The sequence below is a fragment of the Pelophylax lessonae genome (assembly GCF_965119305.1).
Source record: "Pelophylax lessonae genome assembly, chromosome: 2".
Taxonomy (NCBI): domain Eukaryota; kingdom Metazoa; phylum Chordata; class Amphibia; order Anura; family Ranidae; genus Pelophylax; species Pelophylax lessonae.
In genome coordinates, this window is record NC_138769.1 from 615,391,681 (window position 1) to 615,407,817 (window position 16,137).

Here is a 16,137-nt window from a genome sequence, read left to right on the forward strand (position 1 = left end):
AATGTCATTTGTAAACCATGTCTTCTTGTCCAATACCAGTACTTGACATCACAATTGCTCTTTTGGCTGAATGGGCAGAAATAACTACATACATACTTCCAAATCTTGCGGAAAGCCTTCTTAGAAAGGTTGAGGCTATTGTAGTCACGCAAGGGCCCGAACTCTAAAATAATGCTACCCTACCCATAGTAGTGAAATCTTATGTCCGCCAAGCTCATATAGGTATTACAGTCAGGTGTCCACAAACTTCTGTCCATATAGTGTAAATCTGCAGCATCCACTAAAAACTGAAATGCCAGTTTTGGAGGAGCTGGACCTTTCAAAAAAACCCTTAAAAAAAACAGAAGAGTTTGAACATGAAGGAATGTCTCAGACACTTCTGACATTTTCATATTGTCAGTTTAGTACATTAATGCCTTTTCAGACCTAATGCTCTTTTACTAGTGCAACAAGCTATAGTGTAAAATGGATAATTAATCTATCAATAGATTAACATATATATAGAAGACTTATTGATCACTGTAAGTGTTTGGCATCCTCTGAATATGTAATTGATGGGCTGGGCATTCTATAACTCATAATTTACTGAAACCTGAAATGAATTTGAAGGGTAAATCAATAGATTGCAACAATAGCATCTATCTGTTGTGCAATGATTGCAGAGGTCAGCTATTCATACATTCTTGTCATATCTATGTGACTGTGTGACAGACTCCATTTAAACACTTAAGCTGAAGATGACATTCCTTGTACGTACCAATAAGAGGATAAGGAGCATCATCTTTGCCCGAGGTGACCCACAGCTGGTAATCTGTATCTGAGCCCTGCGGAGAACACAATAGAAGATGAACTGAGGAAAGTTTATTGGCCACACATCTTAACTTTACCCTGTAAACAGAATTTTGTATCTTTTTTAAAATCCAGGAGGGCTTATCTGTCCGTAACTACAGGCAATCACTGTGTGATTACAACCCAAACACCCACAGGCAGCCTATCCTTGCTTTGTACAGGCTGAGAGGCCACAACTATCCACATTCACCTGTGAATCCAGCTCCAGGAATATGCTGCATTCTTGCCCAAGCATTGATTTAAATCCCTTGAGAATGAGGCCTTAAAAGACAACTGCAAAGGTTGAAACACATATTGTATACAAATCCTCCCTGACTCTGGAAAATATTTCTTTAGTAATACAAACACTGCAGACTCATTCACCCACTATTGTATAAAAAAATACATTGTATAAAACCCAAGGCTTCATGCCATCATTGCTTCTTGCACTGGTTTACCAAACAGAGAGTCAGCCAGCCCATAGATGAATCAATTAGTGGGTTGAACAAAAAAACTGACCTATTTTACCCATCCACACATTCGGGGTGGATGGGGGAACCCTCCCTGCGATATTGTATTTTGATGTCAGGGAGACTTTCCCACCATCAGAATACACTGATCAGCTTTGCAGGCTACACCCTGCGGTGCTGATCGATCAAGGAAAATCTGACAAGGTGGTTGTACAGAACTTTATTGGTAGATCGATTTCTGTACAACCTCCCTGCCCATACATGGATCGAAATTCATCTGGTCCCTGCTGAGCTGGCTGAATTCGAATCCATGTATGGCTGGCTTTAAGAAATAATATATATATATATAATATTTGGAATGATTCCCTTCCTGTTATAAACCAGTCATGCAATGTACAGCTTAGATTACATATTATAATTGTGGTGATCCCTCCATCCGTTGGTGACTTTGCAAGCGAGTAATCCCCGCACAGTTATGAAAACAATCTTCCAGAGGTGAAATTGATTATCTCTAGCACAGTTTTTACAAATAATCCCTGCTGAAGATTACATCATGTTGGAAGGATATTGTGATATTATGTAAAATGGAATTTTGATTTAAATCAGAACGGAACAGCAATTACGAAATATTTGACAAGCTGCTGAGAGTTGGGAAAGGGAGATGATTGTATTAGCCAAGAAGATGGACAGCAGAGGAAATGGTCATCCCACACATTCAGAGTGACACGCCACTGAAGCTGGTGCTGGAACTTGAGATAATGCATTGCAGAGCTCACGCTACCTGGCCTTAGGCCTCATTCACACTGGAACCCCTGCGCTTCCATGTTCTAGGCAGAAGAAGTCATCTGAGATGTATAAACATTTTCTTTTTTTTGCATCCCAGATCACTTTTTCCTGCATTTAAATGGCCCTGCTCTAAAGCAGGTTTAGCCAAGTATAGATACATTTAGCCACATTTAAAGATTTTAGAACTTGTCAACACCACAAAAATGCACTCCACATCTGTTGCTAGTGTGTTTGGCACATTCCAGTGCTTTTTTCTTTTTTTTTTTTTTCCATTTTTTCTTTCACTGTACAGGGGTCCAGTGAATTTTTTTATGTGTTCCAGTGCATTTCCAGTGCACAGTCCAGTGCAGAAAAAGTGCAGCATGTTCTACTTTTTTTTCTGGAACTGACCGCACTGGTGTGAACTTTGCCATTGGAAACCATATACAGGCAGGGCCCTGGGTTACAAACTTCCGACTTACAAACGACTCCTACTTACAGAGAGAGACAACAGGAAGTGAGGAGAAATCTACCCCTAGGAAGGGAAATTCACTCCTGTAAGAGTTATCATGGGGAAAAGGTGTCTCCACTGAAGCTTTATCACCAATCCTTGTTTCCACAACAACCCAAAATTTTCAAAATCCAGTTGTCATAGGGACAGAAAGTTAGGTGAAATCTTATGAACAGGGGTACAGACAGCAAAACAAATGGTACAGGGGTATGAACCCTCCCCTATGCTTTCCAAAAAACCTAAAATTTACTCTTCTGGCTGGAGCTAAATTTAAAAAAGTTACCTGTTCCGACTTACAAACAAATTAAACTTAAGAACAAACCTACAGTCCCTATCTTATTTGTAACCCGGGGACCGCCTGTAACCTACTTTCCACTTTTGATGCAGAAAAAAAAAACGCACTGGACTGCATGTGGTGTGAACTTGCCCTAAGTCAGATCCTGGACCCACAAAATTATATTTTTCTCTAAAAGCAGCTAAACTGGCCACACCTAAACGCAGGTAAAAAGGCAATGTGAAAGGCATTATTACATGCATTTATGCTTATTTAGAAGTCTACAGTCTTACTGGATCTATTCTAGCGCTCATGTAGTTTGATTCTCATTCTCTATACTGGTCTGTTATTGCATTTATATAAGATGTCCAGTGCTTGTTATATTTGTTTTCTTTGCTTTAAAAAAGTAAAAAATCAATAAAAATTGTAAAAAAAAAAAAAAAAAAAAAAAAGTGTCCTGAAATCGCATACAAATGCAGGTTTGACAGTGCCAGTATGAATGAGGTCTTAGGTTCCTTGCACATAGGGCTGTCCAGCTGCAGTGTGGCTCTCTTGGTACTTAAGTGTGCCTGGAGGGACAGGTGCAGTGTCCAGCCCAGCAGGCAGCCTATCATTGAGATTCTAGAAAGCACTATAGCTAGATGGTCCCCTGTGCAAGGGGCCTAAAATATGAGTTTATTTGTAGAACAACTACAAAGAACATTTACAAATAAAAGAAGCCCTGGACTAGCCATTTGGCAACTCTGGCAAATACCAGGGAGCTGGGGAATCTAAAACTATTTGATTATGAGTATTGTGGAATACTTTGCCCCTTTAGCCTTGGAAGGCCCGGACTGGGACAAAAAATAGGCCCGGGCCTTTTAGGCTGAGCAGCCCAAATTACAAGTAATGACAACTACCGGTTTCTCTATGTTTTTTAGTTATATTTATCCTGCACATATTATTTATCGCAGCACATTCCTGTGCGAATTACATGCAGTGTCTCTGGGGTGTGATTTGAGCCATGGATATGTATGGCTCAAATCACATCGCATTCGCAGCAAACTGGTGCAGGACCTTTTTTTCTGTCTGCACCAGAATCGGATCGTGATTGCAAACCGATTGCGGGGTTATATATATATATGTATATATGTGTATATATATATATATATATACCTATATACACACATATATATATATATATATATATATATATATATATATATATATAATTATATTATTGATTTGATTATAATTCATGCGTTATATATATATATATATATATATATATAATATATATATATATACACACACACACATATATATATATAATATAACGCATGAATTATAATCGAATCAAAAATATAATTTTATTATATATATTATATATTCTATAATAAAATTATATTATTGATTCGATTATAATTCATGCGTTTGTGTTTCAAATTTATCACATCTGGGATGTCTACTAGAGTCTTGTTTTGGTCAGGTTTAAGTCAGTAATTACTAAGAATTGTAGGCCTATAATACATAACGCCAAATTTCCATGAAAAAAATTGTACCGCTTTTGGTACAGAATTCCTGACAGAATCATACCGCCAGGGAGGTTAATATACACTATGCAATCGGTTTACATAGATGGGTTGCAATTTAGATGCGGTGGCAAATCCAGAGCCAATTCGCAATGCATTTAGTGTGAACCCAGGCTAAGAGATAACAGTTATTTTTAGGGCACATTACAAATATATTACCCAATTTTTGGGTAAAATATAAAAGATGAGTTAAAATATAAAAGATGTCAAGTAAATAAATACCCAACATGTCAAACCTTAAAATTACGCATGCCCGAAAATAGCAACACATTTTAGCACCCTAAATTTTCATAGGTAAAACTTTAAAAGATCATACAGGTCATCAGTTCAGAGATAACCATGAATAATGATCCTAGAATTATTGCCCTCATTCCAGTGTGCAGGGTGATAAATTACAAGTGTAGTACAATCAATGTTTTTGTGCACAGGGGCCCCCAATATGTGTATTTAGTTTCTTACATGTGTGTATGGGGGGATAGGGGCTCAGACATTTTTAAAGGGGATTTTAGGTGCTTGGGTGGAACTTTAGCGTTTTACACTTTCCATTTTTTTTTTAAAACTAAACTGAAAAAGTCTCTTATGTGAAAAGACCCCTGATGTCACACCAGTTCTCCAATTAATCTAATGCAGTGCAGATGGCACTAGTTACTTTCCCAACCATATTGGCTGCGGAAAGTGACTCGGGACCCAGAAGTAACGTTTTAAACATTGCCTCCAGGTCCACTGGGACCAGGGTGTGCGGAAGCAATCTAGGGCTGCAGAGTGCAGACATGGAATGTTTACATTTGACAGCAGACTGAATTTATCAGATTTACACACACTTCCAATGGTTGCAACCGCCAGGTGTATGTGTAACCCCCCACCCCTTCCCCAAGCTGTGAATGATAACGTTTTTAAGTTGATGGCAGTAAAAGGGTTAAATCAGTCACAGCATTCACAGATTGTGGGGGGGGGGGGGGGTAAAAATGGATGTCTGAGCTGTGTGTTTTTTCCTCCCCCTCAACATGTGTAATTAAGGCCTAAGGAAGCATCTTTGTGTGTGCCTATGTGGTCATCATCTTGATACTAATGATGATGATCACATAGCTGCTGTATCATTTATATGCATGGGTGAGGTGTTTGCATTTGTGACTTTACTGTACTTCACTGCAGCCTGTGTTGCCACTGTGAACCTGCCCCAAGACCTGGAACCCTCAATCCCTCACAGACAGACACTTATTGTCAGTCTGCCACTGCCAGGTGTAGCCTGCCTTCTCTACCTCACCCCAGCACTTATTTACTGAAGGAGGCAGGCTGAGGGCCAGAACTTTCATTTTAGCATTGGCTTTTGTCCCCTCTCTAAAACAGCTTCCTGGGCCCCTCTGATAAACTGATGAGGCCTGGGGAAATGTAATGCATCGGCAATAAATAACCTAGGAGCCACAGGGAAGCATATATGTGCACTACCTGCACACTTAATAAATCTTAAAGCTGCCGGGCCCTCATGTCAAATTGATGGGGCCCAGGCCCTCTACAGGAGACTAGAGGTACCCCCTCATCAGTGGACCTGTATGTATATATATATATATATATATATATATATATATACCCAAAAGGTGTCCTGTAATTAAAGTGGATATGTGATTTTTTTAACCCTGCACTGCATTTTACCCAGCCAGTGCTAAATATATATATATATATATATATATATATATATATATATATATATATATATATATATATATTATACTACATTCATATATATATATATATATATATATATATATATATACATATATATATAATTATTATAATTTTTTTTTGTAATTGCAGTATATTTAGTACAGACTGGGTAAATGCAGTACACTTTAAATTGCAGGGCACCTTACTCACATTGTGTAAAAGCATGCTTTTATCATGAATCCTGTAGAAACATAGTTTTCTTTTGGCAAACAGGCAGGCTGGCATAGTGACACTTACTTTGTCAGCGGTCCAGGCCCTGGTGTCTGCAACTGCAGAGACACCTTTCCCGACATGAGGCCGATGAAGTCTCCTCCAGCTCCTCCCCCTTCACAGTCAGCTGACACCCAATACCCCGCCCCTGACTAACCTGAGCTGAATAGGAGGGCGTCCAGCCGCGGTAAAGCTGGGTGAGCAGCGCCAGCCTAAGAAGCAGCCCAGCTTCCTTGGGAGTGGGAGGGAGAACCAGCCAGAAGGACATGCAGGCCCTTTCTGCAGAGGCTGCCAAGGAGAGGCCGGGAGAACTACGCCACCCCAAGCAGCTGCCTGGGGAGTCGGGACCCAGAATGACATGAACCTGACGGCCCCAGCCCACCTGGCAGATGCCCGGTGTGCCTTATGGCCAGTCCAGGTCTGAGCTTGGGTTTAAAATACAGGATGCGCAGACACAGCTGTCAGGTCCCCATGCATCTCTATGGGGGAATCGGATGGGAGCGGACCATCGGTCCATTCTAATCCGATCCCATCCGATCCGCTGGACGGATGGAAAATAGAGTTTACATCCGTCCAGATTTGAGGGATCGGATCTGATCGGGTGTTAGCGGACATGTCTCCGCTGACATCCGATGCCCCATAGAGATTCATGGGGGGACCGTTCAGATCCGCCAAAAAAACGGACAGGCAGATCTGAACGGTCCGCCTGTGTGAAAGGGGCCTTAAGGTTATGCTATTATTGGTACTTTGCAAAACGAAATGATTTGATGAAAAAACTATATACTATGAGAAATTATGTCAAACATAGATTTAGGGCACTATAAAGCACAAACAAAAAGATTTCCACTTACCAGCTAGGCTGTAATTAAGACAAAATTACACTGTCTAAAAATTTGTGTTAAAAAGAGTGGTTTCAAAAGTTCTTTCCTTCTACAAGTGGAACAAAAGAAAATCACTCAATTCCCCCATTAACACATTAAGTCTTGATGGGGCGCTGCGAGATTGCTTCCCGCATTGCTATTGTATTGTGCCAGCAGAATTCAATGGTTACTTCTAATGGCTATAGCTGCTGGCAGTAAAAAATCTGACAGGCTGGTTGTATCAAAGTCAATCGATGGGTAGACTTGGGTACAATCAGCCTGCGTATACATCGATCAAAATTTGTCCGCTCCCTGCTGAACTGGCCAAATTTTAATCCATGTATGGCTAGCTTTAGGTAGACAGTGATTTAGCAAACTAAAGTTCATTCAGTTGGGATTACATTCACTATAAATACATACATTCTTCTGCTGTATAATGGTATCAATCACTTACCTCTACACCAAACTGCTGTAAAGCCATTTTAATGACATCAGCCACCGTGTCTTCATTGGTGACAGTCAGTGTTTTTGACTATAGAAAAAAAAGTAAGGTTAACATTTCAAATATACTGTATGTAATTATATTTAATCATGTTGAAAAAACTAAAAAAATAGATCATGTCTAAGGATAAAAATCAGTATATTTCAGAAAATCCATAAAGCTTGCACTGTTGAAAATCTTCCCTGTAATTTAGGAGCAACACAGAACCCAAACCTCTCACAAACAATGGTCACCCCTTTCAATATTCTTCTCCGAAGTTGTTTTTTTTATAACGGAAGATGTTCATGTATTAGTGTGTGTAGAGTATGTATGTATTAAAATGCATGTCAGGTTTTTCTTGACCCCCCACCCTCTTTTGTTTAATTGTAGTGGTGGTCTTTGTCATTAGCACAAAAAGTAATAAAATATACAACATTTATCAGCGGTCACTGGAACAGGAAATGAGTGAAAACCTTCCAATGGGGATACCTGTTCTGATATCTGTTTAACCACTTAAGCCCCGGAGGATTTGGCTGCTCAAAGACCAGGGCCTATTTTGCGATTCGGCACTGCGTGACTTTAACGGACAATTGCGCGGTCGTGCGACGCTGTACCCAAGTTGGCAATTTGTTTTCTGCTACATATTTTTGTTAAATAAATCGCAATAAGCGTATTTTGATTGGTTTGCGCAAAAGTTATTGCATTTACTAACTAAGGGAAAGATTTATGTCATTTTTGTTGTTTTTTTTTAAACTAGTAATGGCGGCGATCTGCGATTTTTTTTTGCAGGACTGCGACATACAGATCGGACCCCTGACTAACATTGTTGAAACTTTTGGGGGTACCAGTGACATTACTACAGTAATCAGTGATATACATATGCACTGTTACTGTAAAAATGACACTGGCAGGGAAGAGGTAAACTTTATTAGAGATCCAGGGGTTAAGTGTGTCCCTAGGGGAGTGTTTCTAACTGTCAAGGGGCGTGGCTTTTCATGTAACCACAGAGACATACGATCCTACATAGCAGGATCGTATGATCTCTGCAGTTACACCAGGGAGAATGACAGGCGGCTTTGTTTACATCAGCCGCCTGCCTTTTTCCCTCTCCAGGGGGAGATCGCGAGTGGCCTGCGGACATTGGAACGAGTGGGGGCGGGAGCACGCCTCCGGCGGCGCGCACTCGCCCCCTATTGGCTCGTGGGCGAGTGACATACCGGTACGTCACTTTGCCCAGGAGGGGCTGACCGCCGCAGTATATGTACTTGCGGCAGTCGGCAAGTGGTTAAGGGAGGATTTCCCTTCACTTTGGAGAGAATTCCTTAACCTTCCTATTGTGTCTCCAGCATGACAAGAAGTGAATGAAAAACTTCTCAAAGAGAGACAAACAGCAAAAAAAGTGATAAAGTTAATAACCTGTTTCCTACTCGAAAAACACAAAAAAATGTTTGAATAGAGCACTTTAAGTTATATACATTTGTTTGTATCCTTTATGAAATGTTGGCTTTTGAAGTCTTCATTTATACATTTTTGTGCCTTGAATTGAGTTTAAAAAATGTTGTACCTTTTCACTGAATACTTATTCAAGTTGGAATAAAAATGGAACAAATTCAAGGTCTTTTTTTTTTTGCAGAATGTGCCTACATTCAGTGGACCCTTAACCACATCATAAAGTGATTTACTTAAACTTAAAAGTAATAATAATACTTATTATTATTAGGGATTATTAGGGATACGTGCCATGGTTTGTGCAAAATTAATTTTACTGCAGAACCAGGGCTTTTTTTCTCAGAAAATAGGTGCAGGAACTCAACCACGGTCCCCCAAATCCCCCTCCCCCCCACACACACCCTCAAAGCCACATTAAATAGTGGCTGTAGTCAAATTTCACTAACAGTGGAAGGGTCTTAAAGGGGTATTAAATACCAGGAGTGCATTACATACAGAGTGCAGTGTTCAGGGGTGCTTTATGTGCAGAGTTCAAGGATGCATTGCGTACAGAGTGCAGAGTTTAGAGTTCAGTTGTTCGCTGCATACAGATTGCAGAATTCAGTGGTGCGCAACGCACAGAGTGCAGAGTTCAGCCTTCTTCAATAGCTGCATACCTCTGCAATCCCTAACCACATCTCACTTTCCCCCCTCTTCAGCTATGACCTCTGCATGCAACCCCCCCCCCCCCTCCACTGCCCCTTTATTCTCCCCCCTCCCTAAAAGCTCCACCATCCTCCACCTTACTTTTGTTGTTGCATTAAGCTGAAGCACCCAGCAAGCTCTAGTACCTCCCTGCACTCTGTAGGGGGCTCCACCTCTCTCACTTGCGGGGAGATCATCCAGTGGGGCTGTCGGCATCCTCACTGCACCACAGGCACCTGCATCTCTCTTGTCCCCATCCTGCACTTAGTGGGAGCCACTCAGGAGATCAGATCTATGGGAGCCATTTGGAAGACAAGCTGTCACTTGTAAACACAAAAGCTGGATTTCTGTGTTTACAAGTGATAGTGGTGAGCAGGGAACAGAGGGCCTGAGCCAAAGGTGGTGGAACTGAGTTCCACCAAGTTCCAGCTGAAAAAAAAAAAAAGCCCTGTGCAAAACAATCGATTTCTGAATAAGCAAATATTGTTCATTCAGCTACTTACTGTAGGTGAAGGTGCTTGAAAAAATATATTTTTCAAAAAGCAACAACAGCAGTCCCTGTATGAAAACCACCCCCTCCAACACGTTTCATCCAATAGTGCTTAGTCATATAAGATCTCTCTGCTTAATAAAATAATAGTAAAAAAAAGTGTTTTTTTTTTTCCTGACACTTATTGCTGGTTAGTGATTTAGGAATTATTGAGCCCAATGCACCGGTAATATAGCAAGGCAATCAACAATTTTAGAAGTAATGGCAGCCTCTTATATTTTACTATAGGTTGCCTTTAAAAACCATCAAAAACAACACAAATCTTGTTAATTACCTCCATGCATTTTGCCAAAATATTCATGCTTTTTTGCAGACATATCAGAGAAAATAAAAAATATTTTTGCTCATCCCTAGTAGGCACTTTGTGAGTGAGCTCTTGGAAAACAGCATCAGTAAAACTTTTACGTTTAGCAACAGGTTCACTTTACGATTAGTAGAAGATAGGCAGGTTCACTTTATGCATTTAATACAAAACTCTGCTAAATATAACAGAAGAAAGTTTACTAGAGTTCACAGCAGCAGATGAAAACGCAGCAGAGCCTAAAGCCTGGGGCGCACAGCACTTGAAATAAATGACAATAGAACTGTGGAACATTGGGGTAGATTACAAAGTAAACATGCTGTGGAGATACATTCATTTTCCCTAAGGTCCTTGCGTTTGATTGACTCGGCGAGGTCAGATGATCCGAATCTGGCACCAGGAATAGATTAGGTTATATGCCACATTTTGTCAGTCTAGAAATAATTGTGGCAACTTCTGGACATTTTGCACGTCTAAGATACTAAGCAAGACATGCCGAAGAGGAACCCATGCTAATGGATAGTCGTCACTGACCCATCACCAATTAAAGGCAGCTGTCTGACGATTCTCCATTGAGGTTATTTTTATGTGTGTGGCGTAAAGTAGAACAAAATAAAACGAAACTCTAGGCAGTGCATCTGTTATTTAATTATTTTTTTTAGATATACAAGCAGTGCAAATACCTGAATTTGAACTGGTATTTGGCACTTGCAATCCACCGTACTGCGGACCTGAGCCTGGGAGAGGGAGCGGAAGGACTAGAAGCCAATCAGGTGTGCTGAGTTTTTTGGGCTAACAAGTAGTAACAAGAAGTACACTGATAGGTGAAGACAACTAATCATTTTGCTGCTTCTCCTTTCACTGTCCAGTCAAAGGCTCTGGGGGGAGGGATATGACCTCTAAGTTTCACCTAACTGCAGCAGAGAAAAATCAGGTCTACTCCCCTGCCCGATAGAGCTGAGCTGTGTGGTGGGGCTTTTTAAGTCCGAAATGAATGGACACAAATACATATCCTCTGGCAGGTTATGAGTATGTATGAGTGATTTGTGTGAAATGCGTCAACTATGTTCCTGTGTTTTTATCTGGCATGGTGATAATAAAAAACTTCTAAGATTTTGACTTCACTGTGGTGTGCCACCATCTTCCTCTCTTCATTTGTATCTTTGGTGGTGAGCATCTGCAGTGGTCAGCAACCTACTGATTGCCTGAGGTTGGAAGGTTAACTACTTGCATTTCATTTGTTTATTTACTGCTTGCCTGGGGTTTACTTCAGTGATTTCCACCTTCCAGGAGTATCTGCCACAAATGATACATGCATAGTTATATTGATCAAAGCTGTAACTATGTCGAAAAAATATCCATACCTGGAACTCCTCTTTAGGACATAAATACTGAACACACAGTATCTCACAAAAGTGAGTACACCCCTCACATTTTTGTAAATATTTTATTATATCTTTTCATGTGACAACACTGACGAAATTACACTTTGCTACAATGTAAAGTAGTGAGTGTACAGCTTGTATAACAGTGTACATTTTCTGTCCCCTCAAAATAACTCAACACACAGCCATTAATGTCTAAACCGCTGGCAAAAAAAGTGAGTACACCCCTTAGGTAAAATGTCCAAATTGGGCCCAAAGTGTCAATATTTTGTGTGGCCACTATTATTTTCCAGCACTGCCTTAACCCTCTTGGGCATGGAGTTCACCAGAACTTCACAGGTTGCCACTGGAGTCCTCTTCCACTCCTCAATGACAACATCACGGAGCTAGTGGGTGTTGGAGACCTTGTGCTCCTCCACCTTCTGTTTGAGGATGCCCCATAGATGCTCAATAAGGTGTAGGTCTAGAGACATGCTTGGCCAGTCCATCACCTTTACCCTTAGCTTCTTTAGCAAGGCAGTGGTTGGAAGTGGAAGTGTGTTTGGGGTCATTATCATGTTGGAATACTGCCCTGCGGCTTAGTCTCTGAAGGAAGGGGTTCATGCTCTGCTTCAGTATGTCACAGTATATGTTGGCATTCATGGTCCCCTCAATGAACTGTAGCTCCCCAGTGCCAGCAGCACTCATGCAGCCCCAGACCATGACACTCCCACCACTATGCTTGATTATAGGCAAGACACACTTGTCTTTGTACTCCTCACCTGGTTGTCGCCACACACGCTTGACACCATCTGAACCAAATACGTTTATCTTGGTCTCATCAGACCAATGGACATGGTTCCAGTAATTCATGTCCTTAGTCTGCTTGTCTTCAGCAAACTGTTTGCGGGCTTTCTTGTGGATCATCTTTAGAAAAGGCTTCCTTCTGGGATGACAGCCAATTCGATGCAGTATGCGGCGTACGGTCTGAGTAATGATAGGCAGACCCCCCACCCCTTCAAACTCTGCAGCAATGCTGGCAGCACTCATACGTCTGTTTCCCAAAGACAAACTCTGGATATGACACTGAGCATGTGCACTCAACTTCTTTGGTCGACCATGGGAGGCCTGTTCTGAGTGGAACCTGTCCTGTTAAACCGCTGTATGGTATTGGCCACCGTGCTGCAACTCAGTTTCAGGGTCTTGGCAATCTTCTTATAGCCTAGGCCATCTTTATGTAGAGCACCATTTCTTTATTTTTTTCAAATCCTCAGAGAGTTCTTTGCCATGATATGCCATGTTAAACTTCCAGTGACCAGTATGAGAGAGTGAGAGCGATAACACCAAATTTAACACACCTGCTCCACATTCACACCTGAGACCTTGTAACACTAACGAGTCCATGACATCGGGGGAGGGAAAATGGCTAATTAGGCCCAATTTGGACATTTTCACTTAGGGGTGTTGTCAACGGTTTAGACATTAATGGCTGTGTGTTGAGTTATTTTGAGGGGACAGTAAATTTACACTGTTATACAAGCTGTACACTCACTACTTTACATTGTAGCAAAGTGTCATTTCTTAAGTGTTGTCACATAAAAAGATATAATAAAATATATACAAAAATGTGAGGTGTGTACTCACTTTTGTGAGATACTGTACATAGGACAAATCCTAATCCAGCCAAAACTTTGTGAGAGGAAATCACTCCAACATGGACACAAAAATAAACTCCTCTTTGGAAGAGCTAGGACGATTTAGAATTTCTGATAATATTTTTATTACTGTCTGTGCCTTTTTGTCACCGTAACAATAGCAACCTGCCCTATTATTGGTACATGTGTCACTCGGACAAAATATGAGGAAATTTGAGGAAAAATCTATTCAATGGGGTAACAGACACAAATTTAAAACCAAGGCTGTATATAGGTTTCAAAGTGTATGTCTGGGCAAAACATGGCAGTGTGTCTCGGTGATACATTCGTAGTTCTGCATTTTTAGCCAAGCTCCTAACATCCCATAGTGAGCTGACAGTACTGCCAAATGTATGTGCTTCCCTCTCCTAATAAGTGAGTTCAGGCATTTCCAGTGAAGGGTACTGTCATTCTACAACATACAACGACATTTTGGACAATTGTTTGCTTCCAACCTAGTGACAACAGTCTGGAGAAGGCCTTTTTGTGTCCCAGCATTATTATGCCACTGTGCACGAAGCCCGGAAACCAGGTCTATATGGTACACAAGACATGGCTTGATGAGTTCAGTGTGAAGGTACTCAAGTGTCCTGCACAGAGCTCTGACCTTAACCCTACTGAACACCATTTGGATGAACTGGAAGGTCTTCATCTAATGTGGGAATGGGTTGTCCAACAAGCTCATAGAGGTATTATGGTCAGGTGTCCAAAAACTCTTGTCGATATAGCATATAATTCTTGATGTAATGTGCCAGCAAGAAAAATAATGAATACACAAAAGAAATGATGAAAAGTATAAAAATGTGACCTTTATAAAAATAAGTTATAATTACTATTTCCTAAAATATACTCCAATTTCCTTTTATGTCTGTGTAAGCCCAGAATTGATGAGTGAGCGTCTATTGTACAGCGTCTCCCAGCACAGCACAAATAAGGACAGTTTTATGTAACTGCAGCTGGAGAAATCTGGCAGCATTTATACTGTATGTGACTTTTAAAGAAGTAGGCTGTGGCTGAAATAAAGAAGATTAAGTGTAACATAAACTGTCTGTGAACTGTCATGTAATGTGGGGTAATTATCAGCAAAGGTCCTGACCCATGAACTAAATTTAGATAAGTATTTGTGAGGAGCACACTCAAGATGCTAAAGTGGATTGCATGAAGGGAAAGTAAATCTCCTTTTTACACACTAGTTGATCCACGTGTATCGCAAACTCCAAGACTGGTGCTAATACTGCCCACACTTATTAGCATTTGACACCTTGCTGTCACTATGGAGACTGATCAACCAGTCAGATGTGTGGAAAGGTTTTTTTGGAGAAATTGTAAAAAAAAAAAAAATAGGGTCATTTTGGACAAAACCTTAGGGACTGATTTACAAAAACTAAAGCATGGAAATCTGGAGTAAAAGTGAAGCTTTATTAAGAGTTACCTCAATTAGTTACCATACCCTCTAATTGATTGCTAAAGACTGGAATCGCAATATAGTGTTATGAAAAAGTAGCATTTTAGTATGCATTTTTAGGGTGTATGTTTTTATGCGCATTAACCTTCACACATTTCATGTGCTACCATTACCATCAAACAAGCGTGCATCAATACATCAGAAAATGGACAAGGCACATCAGCGCTTTACACAAGTATGAACTGGCACTATTTAGGACAATGGCTAACCATGTGTTGACACACATTAAAACGTGTGCATTAAAATGCATGGGTGCTAACAAGTCCTTGACCCCCATTTGAGACTGGATTCAAACTTTGCAATGTAAAAATGCATGTGATTTTGTGCATTTTACACATGCAATATGGGATAGGGTTCTTTAGGTTGATGCATTACTATCATTACTATTACATTAAAAAGTCAAAAAGATAAATTATGTTTGCTAGTTATACATATAGTATACTGCATTAAAAATAAAATGCACTATACCTGTGTTTTATGCTTGCTTATGCAGAATTTAAATGCACTTTTTTTTTTGTACATGCATTATGTCAGGTCAAGGAGAAATATTAGGAACAGAGATTTTTTTTCTGGTGTAGGTGAGTTCAAGACACACATAAACTATGTTTGGTGCAGCATAAAGTAAAAGAGGGAAGTAAAAGAAAATACATATTTCTAAGCCAAAACTTGTTCTGAGAAAATTAGAGTAATATACTGACCCATACCTGCACAATTCTTAATGAATTCAGAATGATTAAGTCCTAGATCCTTCAAATGTTTTAGTAAATCAAGCCCAAATCTTGGCCAGGATTCATGGCAATATTCGCACTTGGTTTACTAAAGTGTAAAGTAGGGTATAGTGAGCCTATGTTTGATTCAGATGTCTGATCCTATTGTTTTTTTTTTCAAATTCCTCTAAAGTGTGAGCTGGCATGTTTGGTAGATATGAAATATGTGGA

The 16,137-nt window shown here is 40.3% G+C and overlaps 1 protein-coding gene across 1 annotated transcript in view; it reads right to left on the bottom strand.

Moving 5' to 3' along the window:
- Nucleotides 1-16,137, bottom strand: part of ARHGAP20 (Rho GTPase activating protein 20) — a 211,706-nt gene that overhangs the window by 49,842 nt on the left and 145,727 nt on the right. The window contains exons 7-8 of the mRNA XM_082244937.1: nt 7,666-7,743; nt 758-824 (exon numbers count right to left, since the gene is read on the bottom strand). Coding sequence (XP_082101063.1) covers nt 758-824; nt 7,666-7,743 — 145 coding nt within the window. The remainder of the gene's footprint in view (nt 1-757; nt 825-7,665; nt 7,744-16,137) is intronic.